This window comes from Rattus norvegicus, chromosome 19 (assembly GCF_036323735.1).
Source record: "Rattus norvegicus strain BN/NHsdMcwi chromosome 19, GRCr8, whole genome shotgun sequence".
NCBI classification, from domain to species: Eukaryota; Metazoa; Chordata; class Mammalia; order Rodentia; family Muridae; genus Rattus; species Rattus norvegicus.
Genome location: NC_086037.1, coordinates 64278292 through 64302846, shown reverse-complemented (window position 1 = coordinate 64302846; position 24555 = coordinate 64278292). Strand labels below are relative to the sequence as shown.

General features: G+C 47.4%; 1 protein-coding gene and 1 long non-coding RNA gene across 5 annotated transcripts in view; one reads left to right on the top strand and one right to left on the bottom strand.

The window, feature by feature from the left end:
• LOC134483394 (uncharacterized) overlaps positions 1-24555 on the top strand; it is a 60296-nt gene that overhangs the window by 6680 nt on the left and 29061 nt on the right. For 2 of the 4 annotated variants that reach the window (XR_010060257.1, XR_010060256.1), the window contains one exon: positions 1615-1783. The exons of the other annotated variants lie outside the window; for them this stretch is intronic. This is a non-coding gene — a long non-coding RNA (uncharacterized LOC134483394). The remainder of the gene's footprint in view (positions 1-1614; positions 1784-24555) is intronic. 4 annotated transcript variants of the gene reach the window in all.
• Positions 6725-24555, bottom strand: part of Cdh13 (cadherin 13) — a 1037872-nt gene continuing 1020041 nt past the window's right edge. Inside the window, exons 12-14 of the mRNA NM_138889.2 lie at positions 17626-17859; positions 15387-15608; positions 6725-7898 (exon numbers count right to left, since the gene is read on the bottom strand). Of these exons, the coding sequence (NP_620244.1) occupies positions 7891-7898; positions 15387-15608; positions 17626-17859 (464 nt within the window). The 3' untranslated portion in view covers positions 6725-7890. The remainder of the gene's footprint in view (positions 7899-15386; positions 15609-17625; positions 17860-24555) is intronic.

Genomic DNA, 24555 nt, shown 5'->3' with positions numbered 1-24555 from the left:
CCAGACAGGAGGAGAGGTGGGGAGGAACTGGGAGGAACAGTGTGAGGGGAAACCGTAATCAGGATATATTATATGAGGAGAGAATCTATTTCAGAAAAAAAAAATCCAGATAGTGATGGTTTAACTCAGTGGCTTCATCTGTGGGGATAATGTTGTTTTAATGTCCCAGGAATTGTGCAGGCTACAAATATAATTACATATTATATATGTCTCATGTGCAAATATGCAATGAGATGTGTAATCTGTTTATACATATAATGATATGTAGTGTTGGACGTGGGCTCATCGGGTAAGAGCACTGGTTGCTCTTCCAGAGGACCAGGGTTTGATTCCCAGCACCCACATGGCAGCTCACAACCATCTGTGACTCCAGTTCCAGGGCGTTAGTTGCCCTCTTCTGGCCTCTGGGGACACCAGGCACACACACAGTACACAGATACACATGTAGGCAAACAACCATACACATAAAAATAAAATGTAAGTTTTTAAAAAAATGTGTAATGTTTGGCATACAGAGGCACTTATAAAATATTACCCTATTCTCCTCTTTGCTAAAGATGTCTTCAAAGTACTCCTACTATTTATCTGTTTATCATCTTCATTCCCTACTTCCCTATCTACATATGTCTGTCTATCTCTACCTATCATCCATCTGTCTGTCCGTCTGTCCACCCACCCTCCCACCCACCTACCTATCTATCTATCCCTGACCAAGACAGATTAAGGGAGAAAGGATATTTTTGAGAGATCATTTTCTATTCAGATCATGATGCTGTTATAGATGGACAGCCGCAGTTCTGGTGGGACACGGTCCAGGGAATGCGTGACACAGGAGCAGGAAGCTGTCTGACCACATTGCATTAGAACTCAGGAAGGAGGCTGTGAACAGGAGGTAGGGCTGCAAGGCCTCAAAGTCTGCCCTTGGTGACCCACCCACTTCCTCCAGTCAGGCTCCATTTCCTACAGGCTCCACAACTTTCCCAAGCAGCACTGTCAGCTGGTGACCAAGTGTTCAGACATGTGAGCCCGGGGGTAACACTTAACATTACTCGAGGCTGAGACAGGAGCTCATGTAGGCAAGGATGACCTTGAACTGTTGGTCCTCATGGTCCTGTCTCCCAGGCGCTAAGCTTACAGGGGTGTGTCATTATGGCCGGCTGTTGTAATTGCTTTTCCTTAACAGAATTAGAGCTACAGATTTTTGTAAGTAGTGGGCCAGTCCGTTAGCAAGAAGTAGAAGGTTGAAAACAGTACAGTCATTAGATGGAACCTGATGTTAAAAGTGTTTCCCTGTGAGGTTACGATTGTTTGTGTTACTGTCCGAGGAGGAAGGAAAATGGCTGTAACCATCTGTAATGGCTATTCCTGGTTGTCAACTTGACTATATCTGGAATGAACTACAATCCAGAATTGGAGGGCTCACCTATGATCCAGATCTTGAGGCTGGGAGATACAAGTTTCTGACCTGGATCTTGGCATGGAGATCTTGAGGCATAGTGGCTATGAATCCCAGGAGACTAAGGCAGAGGGATCTCTGAGTTCAAGGGCAGCCTGGGACAAAACAAGTCCAGGCTTGGTGGTGCACACCTTTAACCTGGGCCATACCTTCTGCAGAGGACCACATAAGGACATTGGAAGAAGGAAGATTCACTCTTCTTCCCCGGCTTACATTTACTTGCTGGGACATCTGTTGGATCTACTAACCTCGTGGGACTGAGCAACTGCTAGATCCTTGGACTTCCCATTCACAGCTGACCATTGTTGGGCAGTTGGACTACAGACTGTAAGTCATCACAACAAAATCCCTTACTACATAGAGACGACCCATAAGTTCTGTGACTCCAGAGAACCCTGACTAACACATCATCTCTGAAAGGCATAGCCAGAGGTCTCCATGATGCTGCTGCCCAATGGTGGCTTCGGAGTCAACAGAATGGTCAGCCTTTCTTTTTTGATGTGGTTGATCTGCCCATGTACACTTAAGGGAACTGTACCTACGGGGATCTCTCAGTTACATTTAAAAAACCAGAAACCGCTCAGGATTCAGTAGAAGTTCCTTAGTAGACTAAGGATTGTAATAGCCAGGCACAGACCACTTGGGAACCTCATACACAGATTCTCCCTCAGATTCCTCCCCCTCCCCTCCTCCCCCTTCCTCTCCACTCCTCCTCCTCCCTCCTCCTCCTCTTCCTCTCTCTCTGTCTCTCTGTATCTCTTTGTCTCTCTTTCTGTCTCTGTCTCTGTCTCTGTCTCTGTCTCTCTCTCTCTCTCTCTCTCTCTCTCTGTTTGGGAGTGCCTTCTGGATAATTGACATATGAATTAACCCAGCTGGGGCTGGAAACACACCTCAGTGACAAAGAGTGCTCACTGCTCTTGCAAAGGACCTGAGTTCAGATCCCATCAAATGTGTTGGGTGGTTCATAACCGCCTGTAGGGCTAGCTTCAAGGGATCTGCCACCCTCTTCTGATCTCTGCAAACACTTGCATGTGCACATATCAATAAACAAAAAGGAATCTCTAAAAAAAAAAAATCCATCGGAAGCCCTAATGTATTAATGAGCCATGGACTGTTCTAGAAAAGGTTGGGGATACCTTAGAAATTACAATGTTCTGTATAGGAGACATTTCTAAGTTTCCAACGTTAACTTAGTACAGCGTTATTACTTCTTAGCAGAAAGTTTTCCTCAGGAACTTAATAGCAGAAGGGACTGTCACGGAGACATGCTTCACAGAGAAAGGTACCTCATAGTCCAAGCCACTGCCACCTCACTGTGAGACAGTTGTATTAGTGACTGCCACACAGCTATAAAAGCGCCCCACAGAATCCTCCAGGACAGACTTATCTTGGCTCCTGGCTGTTGGGGCATCCATCTCCATGAGGAGGGGGAGGGAGAGGGACAGAGTAGTCCATAGCATGGCAGGACGTAGAGAGGAGACAGGAAGTGTCTAGAAACCCAGACTTCCCCTCAGTGGCCTACTTTCAGTTAGGCACTTCTGCTGTTTCTAGAGACCCCTCTTACCCCCATCGCTAGCCCTGAGAAAACAAGTGGGGACCAAGCATTCAATTCTTGAGTAAAGAGGCTTTTTTTTTTTGGTTCTTTTTTTCGGAGCTGGGGACCGAACCCAGGGCCTTGCGCTTCCTAGGTAAGCGCTCTACCACTGAGCTAAATCCCCAGCCCCGTAAAGAGGAATTTTTATACCCAAGCCTTAATGCTGGTGTAGATGGATGGGCACACTGGCTAAGGCTTCAGACTGTGGTCTTCTGGCCTACAGGAACATTTGGTCACTGTCATCTCCACATGGGAAGCTGTAATACTGTGCCGTGGTGTGGTAGGGAAGATGTGAGTATTCTTGGCAGCTACTTACCTGGGTTGTGACTTCTCTGAGTGTCTCGGTTAGGGTTTCCATTGCTATGAGCAGACACACCTTGACCCAGGCAACTCTTATAAAGGACAACATTTCATTGGGGCTAGCTTACTGGTTCTGAAGTTTAGTCCTTTATCATCCAGGTGGGAAAGCATGACATAGTGCACGTAGACAGGGTACAGGAGCTCCTGAGAGTTTCACATCTTGTCCTGAAGGGAGGCAAACTGGTTTCCAGGCAGCTAGGAGGAGGGTCTCAAAGCCCACCCCTACTACCTCCAACAAGGCCACACCTACTCCAACAAGGCCACACCTCCTCATAGTGCCACTCACTGGGCCAAGCATATACAAACCATCACAGTATGCCTCCTTTCTCTTGGTTCGTAAGCTGCCTCATGTTGAAATATGCCGTGCAAATTTGATGAGCAGACTCAGTCGGGAGAGTGTTGACCTAGCAGGCACCAAGCCTTGGGGTCCCTTCCCAGCACTGTGTAAACTGGACAGGATGGCACACATGTGATTTCCAGCATTTGAGAGGTGGAGGCAGGATATGCAGAGGTTCAGGGTTGCCCTTGGGTGCATAGGGGGTTTGAGGCGAGCTGGGCTATTTGAGAGACCCTGTCTCTAAAACAAAACAAAACGACAGGTAGAAAGGACCTTCACAATGGTCTCCTTGTTGTATCTTCAGGGTGAGGTGTGCTGTATTTATTTTGTTTAAAGATTGACCTATCTCTGATTATCTGACTGTTTGAAATGATAGTTTGAGAGTCTTCCTGGAGCCATCAAATTCTCCCACTTTTCTAAGAAGAGTCAAAAATCTTATTGGACTTAATATATCTACCATGAAAATCAGGTGCCTTCTTCATTTGTGTGAGACAGGGGTTTCTCGTCTGCCGGGAGCTTCACAAAGTAGGCTTTCTTGGCTGGCCTGTTTGCTTCCAAGAATCCACCTGATTCTGTTTCGCATCTCACCTTTGCTGGGATTATAGGTGTGGACCACTGTGCTTGGGTTTTTATATGGGTTCTGGGATCCAAACTCAAGACCTCAATCTTTCTTTTTTTTTTTTGGTTCTTTTTTTTGGAGCTGGGGACCGAACCCAGGGCCTTGCGCTTCCTAGGTAAGCGCTCTACCACTGAGCTAAATCCCCAGCCCGACCTCAATCTTTCTAGGTAAGGACTTTATCAGTCGAACCATTCTACTGGCCCCTGGGCTTGACCTCTGTAGGTTGATGTCATTATGCAGGTGAGGGCAGGTACAGAGAACGGGGCCTGCCATTGGACAAGAAGGAAGGATGGGCAGGAGAAAAGTTTTGGAGAGGCAGAGGAGTAAGGAGGAGGCAGCTGAGAGAACATGGTGGCAGATGCTAAGATTCCTCTCTGCACATATTACAGGTTGTTATGACTATTCTTAAGGGATGGATGTGTACAAGATTTAGTGTTGTCTAGATGGGAAAATTATATCTTATCTAGGTGGGCGTTTTATAACCTTACCGATTAGTTGTAAGTTTATTCTGTGGATGTATTGTGGATTGAGTATTTAACATGTAAATCTTATTGTTGGGTTACAATTTGTCAAGTCTTGATTTTACCAGGTGGGTGGCTGGAACCAGAGAGTTCCCAGCTGGCCAGGGCTGGCCAGGGCAGGCCAGGGCGACTAGCAATGGGAGTGGAGACACCGCTGGGGCTAGAAGATAGCTAGGCTAATGTGGCGTGGTGCCACACTGAAGCCAGCCATGGCTGAGATAAAATTAAGGTTAGTTCTATATGGCCCTACCCTGTCAGAACTAATGCCAGGGAGCAGCCGCCCAGGTCCCAGAGTACCAGGGGCCCAGCATGGAGTGGTGATGCATGGGAACCGGTTGTGCTCCTTTTTAATCTTAGCACGACAGAACTCTTTCCTTCTGTGTCCTTAGCGAAGCTATAGTGTATATGAAGAGAAAGGGGGAGGGGTCTTGTACTTGTTGCCTTGAGCAAGTCCATCAAGTCATACTGAAGGATGAATTTTCTGACTGTTGCTTAGCCTGGGGCTCAGGCTGCCCTTTACCTGGTGCCTGAGGATGCTTCTTGGTCTGTTCAAGGGTGAACATTCTCCCTTTTCCTGCCTTGCAGGAGGAGAGCATTGGGGTGCACCAGGGAGACTCAGAAGAGAACCTCCTTGTACGGTGTGAGTGTGTGGGCTTAGATTCTTCCCAGCTGTGCGCCCATGCAGAACCATTATGTCAAGCTTAAGCTGTGGCATCTTTTATCTTAAAGAAGGTCTCCATGTCTGGGGACTATGAAGAGATGGGTGACCTGCTTTCTGTGTTCATCCAATTGAGGGCGGAGCCTGGGTCTAGAAGTCTTCAGTCACCTCACAGTTGACTGTGACAGGATTAAGCCATATTCCTATGCTGGCATGGCAAACATGTCGCACACAACTTGTATGCTGAGGCTTTTGGCTTTCAGTGTGTGTGTGTGTGTGTGTGTGTGTGTGTGTGTGTGTGACACATGTGGAGGATATCGAGCATTCTCTGTCATTCTCCCTGTAGTCCCTCGAGGCAGGGCACTCCATGGAACATGGGGCTATATCTTGGTTAGGCTGGAACCCAGCAAGCCCTAGCGATCTTCTGCCTCAGTCCACCTCCCCCACCTAAGGCTGGGGCATTTGTGGGGACTCTTGGTTTGTGGTGGGTGCTGGAATCTGAGCTGTAGCCCTCATGTTTGGGAGCAAATGCTCCTCACTTAATCACTGAACTATCTCTCCAGCTGTCTCGCTCCAGCTTTCTAGACCCACCCACCCACCCAGCAGACAGACAGGGGAATCCCGAGTGGTCGAAAATGTGACTCCGGCATCAGACACATCAGACACAGAGGAGAGCTACCGCCCAGCAGTTTTAACCACCGATACCCATTTATTTTAAAGAAAAAACAAAACAAAACAAAAAAACCTCTGCATTCTGTATGGTCCGAAATGGAAACGAGGAGTCATATGCGGGCCTCTACGCATGTAATCTCACTACAACAAAGACAACATGTGACCCTAGTGCTGGCAGAAGGCAAACTCAAAAGCACAAGGCCAAACCAGACTGCAGAGGAAAGAAGCATATGTGTGTGTGTGTGTGTGTGCGCGCGCGCGCACGCAAGTGCGTGTGGGGTTAAAACCTTTAGTAAGCAACAGCATTGAAATGTACCAAGACACTTACCTTACCCTAGCTCCTGCTGAGCCCGAAAGCCACAGGCTGGCACTAGCTTCATTCCACAGAGAACAATTTGGTTGTGAGCTCCGATGGCTCCCTTACGGTTTGTCAGCGGGAAGATAACCTTAGTGGGAGCCCTGATGTTCTTCTTAGCCCGACATGCTCACAGGACAAAACTCGACTCCTTTCCAGACATAATGAACAACTTTTTATTCTCAGCTTTGCGAACGACAACGGTAGTCACACGGAAGGGTACTTTAAAAACTACCTGGGCTTACTCTATTTTATGCCTGTATATAGGAAACAAACGGTGCGGATATGCGTGATGCGTGTGTGGGTAATATATGTGCATACAAGACGGTACCTGTTGGTCTCTTCATAGGTACGCCATGGTGACTTTTGTACTTGTACATATACCAAGGAGGGAGAGGGTCTCCACCATGATCTGTGTCACCACAAGGACTGTAGGACTGTGGGTCTGGGGTGGTACAGTGGCAGACTCTTGCCCATGGGAGAATAGTTCAGCCCTTAGCCTCTGATGGCAAGATGCCTTGCTCCCCACTTTGGGGGTCGGAACATCAAGCCATGGCATTTGGTGGTAGTGGGGTGTGGTGGCAGTCCTACCCAGCAGAGAAGACTTCTTTCCCTTGCCCTTCCCCCACCCCCACCCCCTGGACCTGCCTGGCTGGTCGGTCAGCATTCATTCAGTGTTTAGACTGAGCAGGCCCTTGCTATACAAGTGAGTGACAGCTCAGTGGGCTGATCTTGACCGGGGGCGGAGCTGTCTGAGTTTCCACCTCCTCTGTCTCTTTCCTGCAGTCTTCTACACAAATACTGGGTCTATACACAGACAGATACCCATTCATGTACAGGTAGGAACCCACCGCATAGCTGCAATGGGCCCATACACAGACTGATAACCATCCACTTACAGGTAGGAACCCACTGCGCAGCTGCAGTGGGCCTACACACAGACCGATACCCATCCACGTACAGGTAGGAACCCACTGCGCAGCTGCAATGGGTGGAGCACTGGCTAGCAACGCACCGGACGCATCAGGAAGAGTAGTCATTGTTCCTGCTCCTTAAGGTCCAGTGACACGCATGATCTTTAAACATTCAGGGCAAATCCAGAGGGTTCCGTTACTCAGAGGAGGAAGGAAGATGCTGTCAATTGGTGAGGTACAGATTAAACGAAACTGCAAAGAAAACGGAGGGCGTGGGGCAGTTGAGGCCTGGTTGTGAAGTTTGAGAGCTGTAAACGGCAATCTTCGGATTTGGATAGACTTTTTTTTTTTTCTTTTTCCTGTTGCTATGGCAACCGGGGAGTCAAGCTTCAGATGTGTCGTTCTCACAGACCTGAGTGGAAAAGGTACAGAATTAGGTCGGGAATATCACAACTCACTTCAAAACACTCAACTAGACCAGACCAGTGATTGACAGGCTCCAACAGGCACCGCACTCCTTTGAACATTATCTCTTTCTTTGCGTGGCATTTGAAGACAGGATTATCTTGCTGGCTACATCTACTGAAGTTGAACTCGGGAGTATAGACCAAGCACTCCTTGGCATTTGAAGCCCAGCGCCCCCCTCAATAAACAAAAAAGTTGGCTCTGAAAGTGCTGATGGTTCCAGGCGTCAAACTTCCTCCCTGGGACCAACAGCAGCTGTCAACACAGGTCCAGATGATCATTAGCACAGATGTACTGTGCTAGGAATACACTGAACGGAGCCCAGAGCCCAATCAATGAGCATCCCCTGTAGACACACCTCTTTCTCTCTCCATCCATCCATCCATCCGTCTGTCCGTCCGTCCATCCGTCCATCTGTCTATCCATCCATCCATCTATGTCATCTATCTATCATCTGTCATCTAATAGGTTTCCTACCTATTAACCATCTATCCATCTAGTTATCTATCAGACCTCTTTCTATCATCAGACAGATCTATTATCAATCAATCAGACATCTGTCTGTCTACCTAATCAGACAGATCTATTATCAATCAATCAGACATCTGTCTATCTACCTAACATCTATCTTCAATCAATTATCTGTCTGTCTTCAAGGAACCAGACAGACATCCTTATATCTATATCTAATCTATATATCATCTATCCTCTCTCTCTTTCATCTATCTTTCTGTCTATCAGTCTATCAATCAATCATCTATCTAATCTCTCCATCTTTTAACTGTCTGCTTACCTACTTATTATTTATCCACCAATCATCCATCTGAATACATATATATTTATATATATATGTATATATAATATATGTATATATATTCTGCCACAGAGAGAAAGACTCATTGGTAGTTCTTGAAACACCAGATTAATTTCCCATTGCTGACAAAACTAGTAACCACAGTCTCATGAACCTCGAATCACACACATGGATTCCCCCACAGTTCTGGAAGCCACAAATGTGAAACAAGTCTCATGGATTTAATGCCGATGTTTGGGCAGGCCTGCACTCCTCCCCAGGGCTCTAGAAAATGAGTCACCTCCTTGCTAGCTTCCAGTCTAGAGGCAGATGTGTTCTGTGACTCCTCGAGGTTCAAAGCCGGCGATGCGGTGTCTTGTCTCCCTGCCTCTGCCTCCCTGTTAGCATCCTCCTATGGCTGCTTCTCAGCCCCCTTGTAAAGACTGCTCCCCCTTGTCAGGCTGCTCCTACTCATGCAGGGTCATCTTCCCAACCCAAGACGCATGACCTAATCGTGTCAGCGAGATGTCCTTGCCAAGTGAGGTGGCTTGTTCATTAGCTCCGGGGAACGGGATGAGGACATCTTTGGATGCCCTACTCAGCCATCCACATGCATGCTGCCCCATTGTCCAAAGGAAATGAGACCTCCTGTGGGCTGTGAGGACGCGCCATAAAGCGGTACCCACCGATGGTGTGTTTAACAGGCCAGCATCCCAGTTCCTGTTCATGCTCCTATGTCACGCCACCCACGAGGGCGCTCTCTACTCATCTCAGCTTTGTAAACAGGGAGGAGCTTTGTCCCTAGGATGCCCAGATTTCTGCAAGCATTCCTGTGTCCATGCAACTCTGGCAAGAGTTGTGCTGACTCCAGCCCAGATGGAGAACTCACCAGGCCCAGTAGACTATGTCGTGCTTAGAGGTCGTTGCCAAAGCCCTCTCCTTCTTGGGCTTCTGTTCTAGAGAGTCTGGTGCCAGGGAGGAGAGAAGCAGACCCACCCACGGGCCATCACTCATTTGGATTTGGTCAGCTCTTTCAGAGATGCTCTGGGTTCACCTCCAACCAGGGCCCACCGAAGACAGCCCAGTCCGCCCAGCGCTTCATCCTGAGGTGGACTCCTCCTCCTTAGAGCGTGCAGGCCCACTGCCGGGTGGTCACAGATCATAAGCTGTTCTTGCAGAGCTGTAGTAAGTTGTCCTTTACACTTGTGGTGGTTTCGAGGCAGCATGTCACATAGCCCAGGCTGGCATGGAACGTACGGCAGAGCCCAAGGTGGCCTTCGTTCCCTCAGCCTTTCAAGGGCTGGGGTAACAGGTGTGAGCCGCCATGTCCAGCTCAGATTGGGTACGTAAGTAGTCTTTTTAGTGTGTGTACGTTTGTGCACTTGTGTGTATGCGTATGTGTATATCTATTTGTATATGTGTATGTGTGTACAAGAATATATATTTGCATGTGTGTGTATGTGTGTGCGTGTATGTATGTGTGTGTGTGTGCATGCGAGTGCAAGGTTGGGTGTCATCCTGAATCACTCTTCACCTCATTTTAAGAGCTAGGGACTCTCACTGACCCTAGTCATACAGATTTGATTAGATTAACTGGTCAGTGAGCTCCCCCAGACCTTCCTGTACCTGCTCCCCAGCGAGGGATAAAGGCATGTACCTCCAGGATGAAGGTGTGTACCACTAGTGTTTTATGGGGGTGGATTTGAACTCAGATCCTCATGCTTGTGCAGCAAACACTTGTGGGCTAAGCCATCTCTCTAGACCCCGTCCCTTCTAGGTTTTCAAATGATCAAAAGCCACTCATCCTTCTAGCTCCTGCCATGCTTGCAGCTGAGGGCCAACTGCAGGCTCCTCAGCTTTGGTGCTCACGTGTGACATTTGGAGCCAGGCAGCAGATGCCGTCATCTCATGCTCTGAAGGACCTTTAGCCCTGTCCCCGGCCTCTCTCCACTAGATGCCACTAGCAGCATCATCTCCGTCATGACAACGAGAAGCTGTTCCTTAGGGGACAACTTGGTTAAAATAATAAAAGAAAGGGGGGCTGAATAAAATTCATTAAGTTAGCCTGCAGCCCTTTGTTTTTAAATGACAGTCTGGAATCCCTGCTTTAAGTCAATTTAGATGATCATGTAAATGATCCCAGCTCTCGGGGCTGCTGAGATGATTCCATGGGGTAATTTATATAATTTATGCAAAGCCTTTTGCTGCCGTGTGCGCGACAACGAAATCCCTCGAGGGTCAGCTATCCAGGTCCCTAAAGTCGAGTGGCCTTAGAGAACCACAGTGTCTCTGCAAAGCCTGCCAGCAGAGGACAGCCTTTCTGTGTGGCCTCCGTAATTCAGGGTCCTCCCTGTGCCCACAGCACATCCCACAACAGAAGGGGGAGAGGTGTAAATGCACTCCAGGGAATTCTAGAGAAAGGCAGAGTTGTCATTGGGTGAGCCCTGGATTCAAGGGAGGGATCAAGAGTAAGGAGAGCGTCCTCTGCTACAGTGTGGCTAGCAGCTGGATACAGCCACCAGCATTCACTTAAACCAGATGTTAAAAAGTGGGAATGATACCATTAAATGAAAAAAAAAAGGGGTTGGGGATTTAGCTCAGTGGTAGAGCGCTTGCCTAGGAAGCGCAAGGCCCTGGGTTCGGTCCCCAGCTCCGAAAAAAAGAACAAAAAAAAAAAAAAAAAAAAAAGACTGTCTTTGGCTCATCTTTGAACTTTCTAAAAAAGAAATTTTTTTTTTTAAGAAAAATATTTGATTTTAGTGTAATTGTGTGTGTGCATGTGTGCATTCATGTGTGTGTGTCTGTGTGTACCTGCGTGTATGTGTATGTATATATGTGTTCGTGTCTGTGCTCATGTATGTGTGCATGTGTGTATCTGCATGTGTACCTGCATGTATACACGTGTGTATGTCTATGTGTGTGTGTGTGTGTGTGTGTGTGTGTGTGTGTGTGTGTACACATGCATATGTGGACGTTAAAAGTCAGCTTGTTGGACTTGATCCTCTCCTTCCAATATGTGGGTCTTGAGGAATCAACTCATCTAATCAGGCTTGGTGACAAGTGCCTTTACCAGAGGAACCATAAGATACAAATAAAACAGCTCCTACCGTAGGCTTACTTGCCCTTCCCTCAAACCTTTCAAGTCTTGGGACTAAGAATCTAATATCTGTGCTTTTGAGAAAAGCCACTATCCCTATATCTTGCCAAATATAGTGTCTTGAACTCTTGTTATCTGGCTTCTGTTCTTTCGATGTTTAACTGAGATTCCTGTTTTATCCCTGGTTTAATTCTGGAAATGTCTCAAGTACCTCCCAGGAAGGTCGTTGTCATAAAAACCTTCCTCAGGGTTGTGTTGTGGTGGTTTACTACACACCCGCATGGACTTGAACTCTCACAGCACCATCAGCGCAAAAACCTTCACACATGTATCCCGAAACTCACTTTCCTCCTCCCACTTTTTACTGAAGAGTCAACCCGGGGAGACAGCGCATGACCACAGTGTGGATGAAACGAGGGCTGTCAGGAAGCTCAGGAGCCTCTGTGATGAGACAGTCCACTCCATTCAAACCGTGTGTTCACTATCTGCCACTCTGTGAGCTTTGGATGTGAGTGGATTTCCGAGCCACACCACCAGCATTGGGCTTTCAAATGAAATAGGGTCAGGGTATGTATGGGTAGAGACGTATTAAATAGATTCCTTGACATTGTGCGTGCAGTTGGTGTGAGATCCATGCCAATCTCTGCAGCTGATACTACACAAGGGTGACCTCTGAAGGCTAACGGTAGCCATCAGCAAATCAGTCACCTGTACACAGGCACCGGGGGTGTCTCCTCATGAAGGAGATTGTCCAGATCCCCAGAATCAGGGCTAAGACCGTCAGCAAAGCAAGGGACAAGCAAGTGCGTTACTATACATCCATAGGAGCTGATCTGCTCCCCCCCGTCCTTGCTCTCTGGTGTCCCTGCTCATACAAAGCTGGATGAATTCTTCGTCTTTTCTAACTTCTCCACCTCCGTCTCAGGACCGCCCTCAGCCCTTTATGTGTTGATTGACAGAGACGATTTAGGAGAGCATCCATCTCGCCATCAAATCCTCACAGAGGCTTGGAGTCAGGAAGACAGCAAGTTCATCATGGCCACAAGCAAAGACAAAAGGACCAAGCTGAGGATGAGGGGCAGGAATGGAGCTGGAGGAATTGGATGAAGCCTTGAGGGTTGTGGGTGGTGGTGGCATAGTCACCAATGGTGGGTGGGAGAAGGGATGACTTGTCTCTGGGACAAGTGACAGACCATCAGGATCTCTCTCTCGAGCTCTACCCACAGAACTCTGGTCTCCCACAGAGCCTCATACACTTCAAATGTCGGATGTCAAAATGTCTGACTCCTATTGACCCGCCCACCCTGCTGCCAGGATGTACCCACACTGTGTTCCCTCTGTCAAATTTTCATTCTGTGATCACACCGATAATTTCTCAAAATTTAAACGCTAGGGCTCCAGAGCCTTGTGGGTGGCAGAAGCCAATGTGAACCGGACCAACATCCCCCATATGAAGAGTCTGGCAGTACACTTCATCCTCTGACTCCTGTCACTAGGCTGTGGTGGTTTGAATAGGAATGGCCCCCAAAGACTCATGGCCCATAGGGAGTGGCACTATTAGGATGTGTGGCCTTGTTGGAGTAGGCGTGGCCTTGAAGGAAGTGTGTTCCTGTGGGGGCAGGTTTTGAGGTCTGTGTGTTTAAGTTAGATGTAGTGTGGTACACAGTCTCCTACTGGCTGCAGATCAAGATGTAGAACTCTCGGTTCCTTCTCCAGCACTAGGTCGGCCTGCATGCCGCTGCGTTTCCTGCCATGACGATAATGGACTGAACCTCTGAAACTGTAAGCCAGCCCCAGTTAAATATTTTCCTGTAGAAGAGTTGCTTTGGTCATGGTATCTCCTCACAGAAATAAATAAAACGCCAACTAAGACATCGGCCTAGTAAATCTTGCTCAAAGTGATGTGTAATTGTATCAGAGTTATACAGGAAATAACTATTTCATAGTTATTGAGAGGAAACATGAGGTATAAATACTATTTTCTCCCTTCCTCATTATTTTTTAGAAGCAGATTCTCACTGTGTGACCTCGGCTGGCCTGGAACTTACTATGTAGACTATGCTGGTCTTGAATTTATAGTGATCCGCCTGCCTCTGCCTTCTGAGTGCTGGGATTAAAGGCTAGATACCAACATTAAATCTACTAAGTACTGGGAGACAGACTGGCCCAAGGCTTTCTCAGAACCCTTGATAAAAGAACAAAGGGAACACCAACTTTCTGTCCTTGCTCAGGGGCAGACTTGGTAAGGATCGGGCTGGGGCTGGGGCTGGTGCCGGGGTTGGTGCCTCAGAAGTTAAGTTTCTGTTCTTGGGAACTTGGTTTTCTTTTCTGAAGGGCTATGGTTATCTGAAGGGCTATGGTTATCTGAAAGGCTATGGTTATCTAAAGGGCTATGGTCATCTGAAAGGCTATGGTTATCTGAAGGACTATGATTATCTGAAGGACTATGGTTATCGGAGGGGCTATGGTTATCTGAAGGACTATGGTTATCTGAGGGACTATGGTTATCTGAGGGGCTATGGTTATCTGAAGGGCTATGGTCATCTGAAGGGCTATGGTTATCAGTCCTAAGGGCTGAGTCTGATGTTTCTTGTGTTTTCTTTGCCAGCATTATCTGGTTTAGATCTCTGGGGACCTTGCACATAGCAAGATACTATAGTTAATAAACTTGAATGGCACAGGCAATCTCCTGGTCCAAGCGTTATCCCCTCTATTCCTCATTCCTGGTCCTCTCCCTCGACACCTCACATTCAGGGCCCTTATTCCTGTGGGTTTGGGTCAAGCAAAAGATTAAGCACCGTCATGCTTAGGCAAAACATATTTTCCTGTAGCTCAACTTTCATCTCTGTCTGCTGGAAACTTTTAGAAGTGTTTTGTGTGAGTTGCCTTTCTCCTCACTGGGACCAAAATACCTCCTAGAAACAACTCAGGGAGGGAGGGGCTCACAGTTCAGGGGATGTCGACTACCAGGGAAGGCACGATCCAGGGCTCAGCCTGCAGCAGCATCACTGAGACACTGTTACAAGGGGGTCAACCAGGAAGCAGGGAGCTCTTGCTGGGAGCAGAGACAGTGTATAACCCCCAAGCTCAGCCCCCCTCCCAACAACCCATTTCTTTCAGATAGGTCCCACTTCCTCAAACAGTAATGACAACTGGGGATCAAGTGCTCAAACACATGAGCCTGAGCAGGACATTTGGCATCCAAAGCAGGATGGGAATTGCCTGTGCTTGTAGAAGACCAGTTGGCCAATTTTGGTGCATTTAGTTCCAAGCGAGTAGCATCAATAGGAGGTTTTGCTTGTCGCCCGGTTTACAAAATAGCAGAGTCTCTTTCAACATCACCGTCGGTTGGCAGGAGACCACCCAGATGCCTTTAAACATTGGCTGGAACAGTTTTACGTGTAAGAGTTCTAACCACACGGACACCAGCTAAAGATGTGGGAGACAGACTTCCTTGGGAACACGTATGGGAGAGCCAGGCGCTGTGCGGTGAGGCTTGTGGGTGCGCTTGCGCATACAAGCATGCTGGAGTCAAGCCAACTTACCTGACAATAAGCTGAGGAGAGAGAAGAGCAGCAGCAAGCTGAGGCTGAGGTGCAGGGTCCCCGCCGCATTGCAGTCCACTTTGGAGTTCTTGCAAGAGCACACCTGCACCCTGAGGTCCGTGATGTTCGTCATGGGTGGCTTCCCTGAATCCGTCACCATGATGGGCAGGTTGTAGTTCGCCTTGTTCAGATTCTGAAGAAGGCTCACGAGGGCGTGGGTGTCTGTAAGACAGGAAGCCCTTGTGAGAGAGAAGCCCTCTGCCAGAGGCGGAGTGAGGTTCTGGGGCCTTGGTGTGCACAGAAGCCACTGTGGGCAAATAACGTTTAGTCATAGGTGTGTCAGAATGAAATCTCTGAACATCTAGTAAGACACGCCCGGTGCTGTAATAACAGACACTAGATTTTCGTAAATAGAAATTTCTGTGCTCAGTTGTACAATATTACAGTCTCACCCACCACTGCCCCATTCCATCACTGGTGCAAAAGGTGAACTCTGATAGGCATTGAGAGCAGACGTCCATCACTGAAGGCAAGGCAAACTCAGTTCACACTGGGGAGGAAGTGGGTGTGACACCAGGAATCAAAAATGCTTTGTAATTAGGAAGGCTGGTGGACAATGGTGGGTCAGGCTTTCAATTCTACCTGCCCGTGTGGAAAGGTAGGGGGAGAGAGGTTGCTTGTGACAGCCATCTCGAGGAGCCCATGGCAACAGTATAAAGCCAACCATGAAGACCAGGGCCACCAGCAGGGCTGGGTCAAGTAGGAGGATTCTGTAGTCATGAAGGTGGGGGAGGGTGGGCTATGAACTGCAGACTCTCTGATGGAAGGAGGCAGGCCAGAGACCTCCTCACAAAGCCGAGAGTCAGAGGGAGCGGAGCCCCTATCAGAGACAGTGGAGCCGGGAGAGGCTTGAGAAGCAGGAAGCCCCACTTGCCACGGCTGAGGCTCTGCTTCTGGCCTCTGCTCAGCACGTCAGTTCCCAAGAAAGAATGTCTGGGAATTGGGCTGGAGAGATGGCTCAGCGGTTAAGAGCACCCAACTGCTCTTCCAGAGGTCCTGAGTTCAATTCCCAGCAACCACATGGTGGCTTACAACCATCTGTAAAGAGATCCGATGCCCTCTTCTGGTGTGTCTGAAGACAGCTACAGTGTACTTACATATAATAAATGAGTAAATCTTTATAAAAAAAAAAAAAGAATGTCTGGGAATTGACAGTTGTGACATATGCCTCTAGTCTTCACACCCCAAGAAGCTGAAGTGGAGGGAGTCTCAAAAGCTCAAGGCTAACCTGGACTACATAGTAAGGGCATTTTTTTCAATCTCTCTCAAGATTCTTTTTTTTTTAATTTATGTGTGTGTGTGTGTGTGTGTGTGTGTGTGTGTGTGTGTGTGTGTGTGTGTGTTCAGGTGCTCTCGGAGGCCAGAGAGGGAATCAGATCTCTTGACCTGGAGTTATAGGTAGCTATGAAATACCTCAATGGTTGCTGGGAGCTGAACTCAGGTCATGTGTAAGAGCAGGAAGTGCTCTTAGTTACTGAGCCATGTCTCCAGTCCTGTGTTCATCTGTCCGTCCGTCCATTCATCCCATCTATCTATCTATCTATCTATCTATCTATCTATCTATCTATCTATCTATCTATCTATCTATCTATCTATCTATCTATCTGTCTGTCTATTCTTGTATTGTTTTATTAAAGCAAAAAGGGAAGAGGAAGGACAAGGAACCAGCTTCTAACTGGGCACTCTGGTAGAAACACAAGGAACATCAAATGGCCCAGGGAATTCTGGGGACACAGGAGTCACTAGAATGCTGCCCAAGATGAAGAAAAGAAAAACAGAAGGCAGAACAGCCATGCTTGCACCCACACACAGACACACACAGTTATACACACATAGTAATATATACACATTTACACACACAGTCATACACACAGAGACTCATACATATATAGACACAGTCATACACACACAGTCATATACATATACACAAATACATAGATATAGAGACACACCATCATACACATATACATGCTAATATGTACACATGCATACATACACACAGACACATAGATACACAGTCATACACACACACACACACACACACACACACACACACACACACACACACACACCTGAAATCCCCTGTGGGAACCTATGGGAGAGAGATCTTCTTTGAGGAAAGAGAACAGAAGTTCAAACCGAATGAACCAAGGGTGGCCATTTGCGGCCGCTGACTTACTGTTGATTTTGGAGATCTTCCAGACTTTATCAGGGACGGTCTGTTTATGAATCTCGAACTTGAAGGGGTCTGTGTTGGGGTGAAGGTCCTTGTCTGAAGCCCCCAGGATGACCACGCTGAGGTTTCTGGCGTCGTCGCAGACTTCAGCCACCGTTGGGTAAATGACAGGAGCGTTGTCGTTAACGTCCTCCAGGGTGATCATCAGAGTCCCGGTGCCAGTCGCAGGAGGGTTGCCTGTGGGGGAAGGAGGCACTGGTGAGCCACTGCTGTATCGTGACATTGGTCCACCAGGTCACTTTCTGTGACCCATACCTGGCGTATGTTAAATTCATTATTTAGTGACTGTTTCAACTGGACTGTCAGCAAAAAAAGATGATACTTTAGTCTGTTCTGTTCTCAAACCTGTGATCCTCCTGCCTCAGCTTCCTGGGTGCTAGAATCACAGGCATGTGTGACAAGCCACACGCCCAAGGAAAGTGCTTTACAGACAGGTCACATCTCCCCCCAAGCCCATTGCGTTTTGGAGATGGTGCCTTACTCTTAGGTCAATCTGGCCTCCAAGTGACAATCTTCCTGCCTTCCCTTTCCGACTAACTGTGGTTATAGACAGATGCCACCAAACTCGGTTCCCAATGGTCACTTAGAAAAGTTAGCGTCAATTTGTAGGCTGGAAATTGTAAGTGTGTGCATTTCTCCTATCCCCATGAGGGTCGGATGTATGTTCCTCTCAAATCACAGTACTTTATCAATGGTCTCCAAACGGTGGTGGCTTGACGCAAATGTTTACAGTCATTTTTTTTAATGCTCTATCTCTCGGTGTGCACGTGTGTGCACATGTGTAACTCAGAGGACATCTTGGGGGGAGTCATTTCTCCCCTTCCACCTTGTGGGTCTCAGGCATTGAACTCAGGTCATCAGACTTGGCAGCAGGTGCCTTTAACCTCTTAGCCATCTCCCCTGGCTACCGCCAGAGGTTCTAAAAGGGAGTTGTGGGGCTGGAGAAATGGCTTAGTGGTTAAAAGCCCTAGCTGCTCTTTCAAAAGAGCCAGGTTCTATTCCCAGCACCCACATGGTAACTCGCAACTCAATAACTCCATTTCCAAGGGATCCGTCGCCCTCTTCTGGCCGCCTTGCGCACTGCATGCACATGATGGAAAGAGATTATATATAGGCAAACCAACCATGTCCTACGTAAAGATAAATGCTTTTTAAAGAAGTGGGTCGTGGAACAACCCTCATTGCTAGAAACCACACAGCTGTATATATAGGAGAGTCTCCACAGTGGATCAAGAGGGACACAATATGGGTATTCGCACAGGGAATCTTGGTGACGAGGGCTCAGGCGAGGCCATCAGAGGAACAGCAAAGTCCAGCTATGCTTGTGCTAATGACCCCTCAGACTCGGTACACCGTACTGAAGTCTAGAGCTCAGGAGAAATGGTGGAGCTGAGTTAGAAACATTTCCAGGAAATCAGAATGTGAGAGGCTGTCTGTAAGACTCCCCAAGCTTAAAGACAGATGGCAGCTTTGGAGAGAACACGGGGAGCTGAACCGCAAGGTTAAGAGAATGATCTGAGGGTTGGAGATTTAGCTCAGTGGTAGAGCGCTTGCCTAGCAAACGCAAGGCTCTGGGTTCAGTCCCCAGCTCCGAAAAAAAGAAAAAAAAAAAAAGAATGATCTGGGAGGCTGAGGCAGGAGGATCACGATGTCTCAGTTAGGGTTCTTTTGCTGTGGTAAAACACCATGATCAAAATGAACGTGGGGAGGAAAGGATTATCTTATCTTAACTGTTCTAGTCTGTCACTAAGGGAAGTCAGGGCTGGATCCTGGAGGCAGGAGCTGATGCAGAGGCCATGATTACTGGCTTGCTCAGCCTGCTCTCTTACAGAACCCAAGATGGCCCCCACCACAATGGGCGGGGCTCTTCCCTTTCAATCATCAAGCCATAAAGAGCAACGCACCACAAGCTCACACATGGGCCAGTCTGACGGCAGCACTCTGTCCATTGAGGTGCCCTCCTCTCAGGTAACTACAGCTTGTGTCTAGCCTAGCCTGCACCCCGGTGAGTCTCAGGCTGACTTGGGCCACAAGGTGAGTCTTGCGTCAGCTGTCCCCATTCATAAGAAAAAAAAAATCAAAACGAAACCTGTATCTATCATAAGGAGAAGCTATGGGGTTGCTCAAGGAGAAGTTCCCAACATGCCTTGCTTTGTCCCGTTTTGTTTTCCATTAATGGGGAAGCAATCGGCTTGAAGGGAGAGGAAGAGCGAGTTCTGAGCAGTGGAAGTAGAGAGAGCCTTCCCTGGCCTGCTGGGAAGTCCGCACCCAAGGACAGAGGCAGAAGGAACATTCAAACAAACACACAGAGAATAGGAATGTGATCGATCAATCATCAGGGCGGGCTCTTCCTCACGGGGGAGGGGAGAGGGGCGCATCACCAACTTTTGTCAGAACAACAACTCCAAAGAAAGGCAGAATTACTTCTCAGCCAGTTCTTCACTGTCAGCTTCGCCATTTGGCTAAACTTCTTTGTTGAAAAATTATTTCCCTCTTTTTATTGAACTAATTGAATATCTCAGAAGAATCCATTACACATTTTTTCCCTCCCACTCTGAATATATTATGAGGTAAAGTCGTTTGGGCAGAATGGATGAGAAGACATTGCGGGTGTTTGAGATATGGCCAGAAGAACCGGCCTCTCATGAACTTAATTACAGGACTGTCTTCCATTTCCCATGTGTATAGCCCAGCCAGCTGGTGACTTCTTTTTCTCAGTCAGTAGAAAGAGCTTGTTTCTTTGGGCAGGAAGAAAACGCTGGGTGAGCCAAAATCCTCACTACAAGTTTGAGCCTGCCTTCCTGGTGAATGTTATTTTAAATTCATTGTATTTTATTTATTACTGTGTGGGTGTGGTGTGCATGTGTGTATGCATGTATGTGTGTATGTATGTGTATGCATGCATGTATGCATGTATGTGTATGTGTGCATGTATATATGCATGAATGTATGTGTGTATGTATGTGTGTGTGTATGATGTGTGTATGCTGTATGTTTATATGTGTGTGGTGTGTGGTATGTGGTGTGTGTGCATATATGTGTGTTGTGTGGTATGTGGTATATGTATGTGTGTGAGGGGGTGTGGTATGTGGTGTGTGTGCATGTGTGTGGCATGTGTGCGCATATATGTGGTATGTGTATGTGGGGGTAGTGTGTGATGGTGTGGGATATGGTGTGTGTGTTGGGATATGGTGGTATGGTGGGTATGGTGTGGTATGTGGTGTGTATGTGTGTGTAGATATATGTGTGTGGTATATGTGTATGTGGGGGTGGTGTGTGTATGGTGTGGTATGTGGTATATGTGTGTGTGGTGTAGTATGTGGTGTAGTATGTGGTGTGTGTGTGTGTAGATATATGTGTGTGGTGTATATGTATGTGGGGGTGGTATGTGTATGATGTGGTATGTGGTATATGTGTGTGTGGTGTAGTATGTGGTATAGTATGTGGTGTGTGTGTGCTGTGGTATGTGGGGTATGTGTGTTTGTGTACCTGCACTTGTGCTATGACACACATGTGGAGGTCAAAGGACAACTTCTGAGAGTTGGCTCTCTCTCTCTCTCTCTGCTGTGGTTTCTGGGCACTGAACTCAGGTGGTCAGGCTTGCATGGCAAAAGCAACCTGTCACCCGTTGAGCCACCTGCTTCCTTAGTTTGTATGTCTGGGATGGAGAGAAGTTACAGCTAGAGTTCAGAGATAGTCAAGTACCATGTCTGCCCAAGCCTGTTTGGCTCCAGTACGAACCAGAAGTGTAGACACTGCCATTTTCTTTCTCACCAGCAGCCTCCAGCACCTGGGGGACACTCTGTAACAAGCCTAAGAACTCAGCCTGGTTAGGACAGTGTCTCTCCTTCATGGACTTTCCATTTCGACAGGAAAAGCCTCAGTTGAGCCACCCACCCAGAGTACATATACAGCAGACCAGCAGTGAGCCAAGAATCCTAAACCAGAAAGGAGCTGACCACGAAGGATAGACTGTGATTGACGAAGACTAGTGCAGCTCTCATGGAGGAAGCCAATGGTTACGTTCTCAGGAAAGGTTTGAAAACAAAATCCCAGTCCTGAATGTGGGGTGGGGCTTGACTGGGCATAGGGGCTTCCGGATTGATTGAGTCAGAAACTAGAAGGACCTTTGAGGTATAAGTCATTCTGGTTCCTAATTTGGTGGTAGGGGACCCAGTGAAAGTGACTGACCCTCATTCCAGAGGCACATGGCTGCTTTCAACACTGAGCACAGTAGACACACGAAGGGCTCTGTAGTGGCTGTAGGTGCCGAGCAGAGAGGCCAGCATGGGCTCCCATAGACCTGCTGAGTTTAGGTCTCATCTGTACACAGTGTCTTCTCGTGATAAGCTTTTGTTCTGTCCATTTAAATTTGATTAAAATTGACCCCTTTGTCATTTAAACTTCTTTCCTTTTCTGCACTGAACCTGTATCAACAATTGAACAGTTGACCTACCAGACCCCTTCCAGATCCTGGTAGCCCCACACCCCACTTTCTGCCTTTATGACCCTGAATATTTCGAGCCCCTCGAGCAAACCATCTCATTATTATTTATTTTATTTATACTTGTGTATATATGTGTGTGTCTGTATGTGAGTGTATGCATATGTGAAGGTAATACCCACAGAGGCCAGAAGAGGGCATTGGATCCCCTGAAGCTAGAGTTATGGGTAGTTTGTGAGTGACCTGATACTGGTGCTGGGAATTGAACTCTGGTTCTTTTCAAGAGCAGCACACACTCCTAACTGTTGGGCTACTTCCTCTCCAGCCTCCAATCCCCCCTACTCCTCAACAATCATGGCACTTAGCTAAGTCATTCTAGACATAGTTGGGGTTTTTAGCCTCCCATTCCCACTGTCTAACTGAACTGACCACACGTTAGGGACACAGACTGTGACAGTGTTTTCCTCATGGCTGGACAGCATGCAAGGTGGGGACTGGTGCCAGGGCCAGGCCTAGTGATTCTCATGGGTCATGAGCTGACACCTTTACTATTCCTGTCCATCGGACGGAGTTGCTTAGCAACTGTGATGACTCTCAAGCTGTATACATGTTCCCTAGAAGTAGCAGCAGGACATGAGTTGTGCACAGGGCCAGTATTTGCTTAGGAAGCCCAGCAACATGGAAACCAGATCTTGTTTCAGTGGGACAATGGACTTACACCACTATACGCTGAGTTATCCTTCACTGTCTGTGTCAGACTGCTTGTTACGTGATTTTTATAGGATCCGATTCCAGGTATGAAATCAAACAAAAATCCTCGAACCGTGATTTGGGGAAACTAATCCCTACAAAAGAGGCTTTACCTTCAGCAGGGAGGAGAGAAGCTTGAGTTACTGAGAAGCAGGCATAGTTTCCCTTGCCCCTCCTCCTCCTCTTCCCTCCATCCCTCTTCTTCCTTCCCCTCCTCTTTCTCTTCCTTCCTCTGTCCCTCTTCTTCCTCCCCTTCCTCCTCTTCCTCCCTTCATCCCTCTTCTTCCTCCCCCTCATCCTCTTTCTCCCTCCATCCCTCTTCTTCCTTCCCCTCCTTTTTGAGAAGGTCTCCCTTGGTGCAAGCTGGTTTTGAACTCACTTATAGCCAAGCCTAGCTTGGACCCTAGATCCTGCTGCCCCTATCTCCCAGGAGCTGGTATTATAAGAGGGCATCACCATGTCCAGCAAGTCTGTCTTTTTCTCCTTGGTAATAGGGATGGACCCATTGGAACCCATGGAACAAAGGCTTCCTTGTTCTAGGTAAATGGGTCACCACTGAGATATAGCACTGGCTCTTTAAAAACTGAAAAACAAAAAAATGCTGTTTTAAAAAAATTCATAATTTTAGCCAAACAGGATGTTTCTCACTCCCCAAACACCAGGCCTCCCCCCACCCCCATATCCATTACCCAGGGAAATGTGTAAGCTTTTTACCCAGCTGATGATACACAGAACTGAAAACGTAGCATGATCCTAATTTTAAAATGTATACGTGGCTGGAGAAAGATCAGAAGGGAATATAAACCCAAGTGGCAATTATCTCCCCAGGTAATGAACATTAAAATAATACCTTCCTCTGCATCTAATTTTCTTTACAATAACCGTGAGGGCTATAATACCCAGAAAGGAAATGTTAGATTCAAAAGTTACACAGGAATTAAAGGTAGTTTTTTTCCCCCCAATTCTGTACCGGCCCCTTTTCTCTCAGCCATCACTGATTTTTACAATAAATTGATTTTCTAGTAAATTTACAGTCACGTAACCAGTGCCACACTCTGATTCTAGTGCACCTCCATTGTCCCCAAGAAGAGACCTTACACTAACTCTCTAGTACTCACCGCTGGCCCTGGGCAATTGCCAGCCTACTTTTGATCGATAAATTAAATATGCAGTATGCAGTCTTAAAAATTATTTTATGTGCATGGGTTTTCTCTTTTAACTTTCATGTATGCTTGTGCAGCATCTGTGCAGGCCAGAAGAGGGCATTAGATCCCCCCAACTGGAGTTACAGAGGGTGGGAGTTGCCATGTTGGTGCTGGGAACTTAAGTCCTCTGCAAGAGTAGCCAGCGCTCTTAACTGCTGAACCATTTCTCCAGCCATTATGGGACTTTTTCGGTCTTGTTTTGCTTAATGTTATGTTTCTGAGGCTCATCCATGTTGGAGCCTATCCCAGCACTTTGTCCTTCTTGATGGCAGAATCATACCCCATTATGTGGATATACCATGTGGTGTCTGTGTGTTCACTGCCGATGGGCATTTGGAGTTTTTAGTTTTTGTCTGTTACAGACAAGCCTGCTGTCAACATCTGCACGCAAGAGAACAGATTTACACATGGGGGCAGGATCCCTAGTTCATGAGACCCCAAATGCACCTCCCTTAGATGAACAGGGTCCCTGAG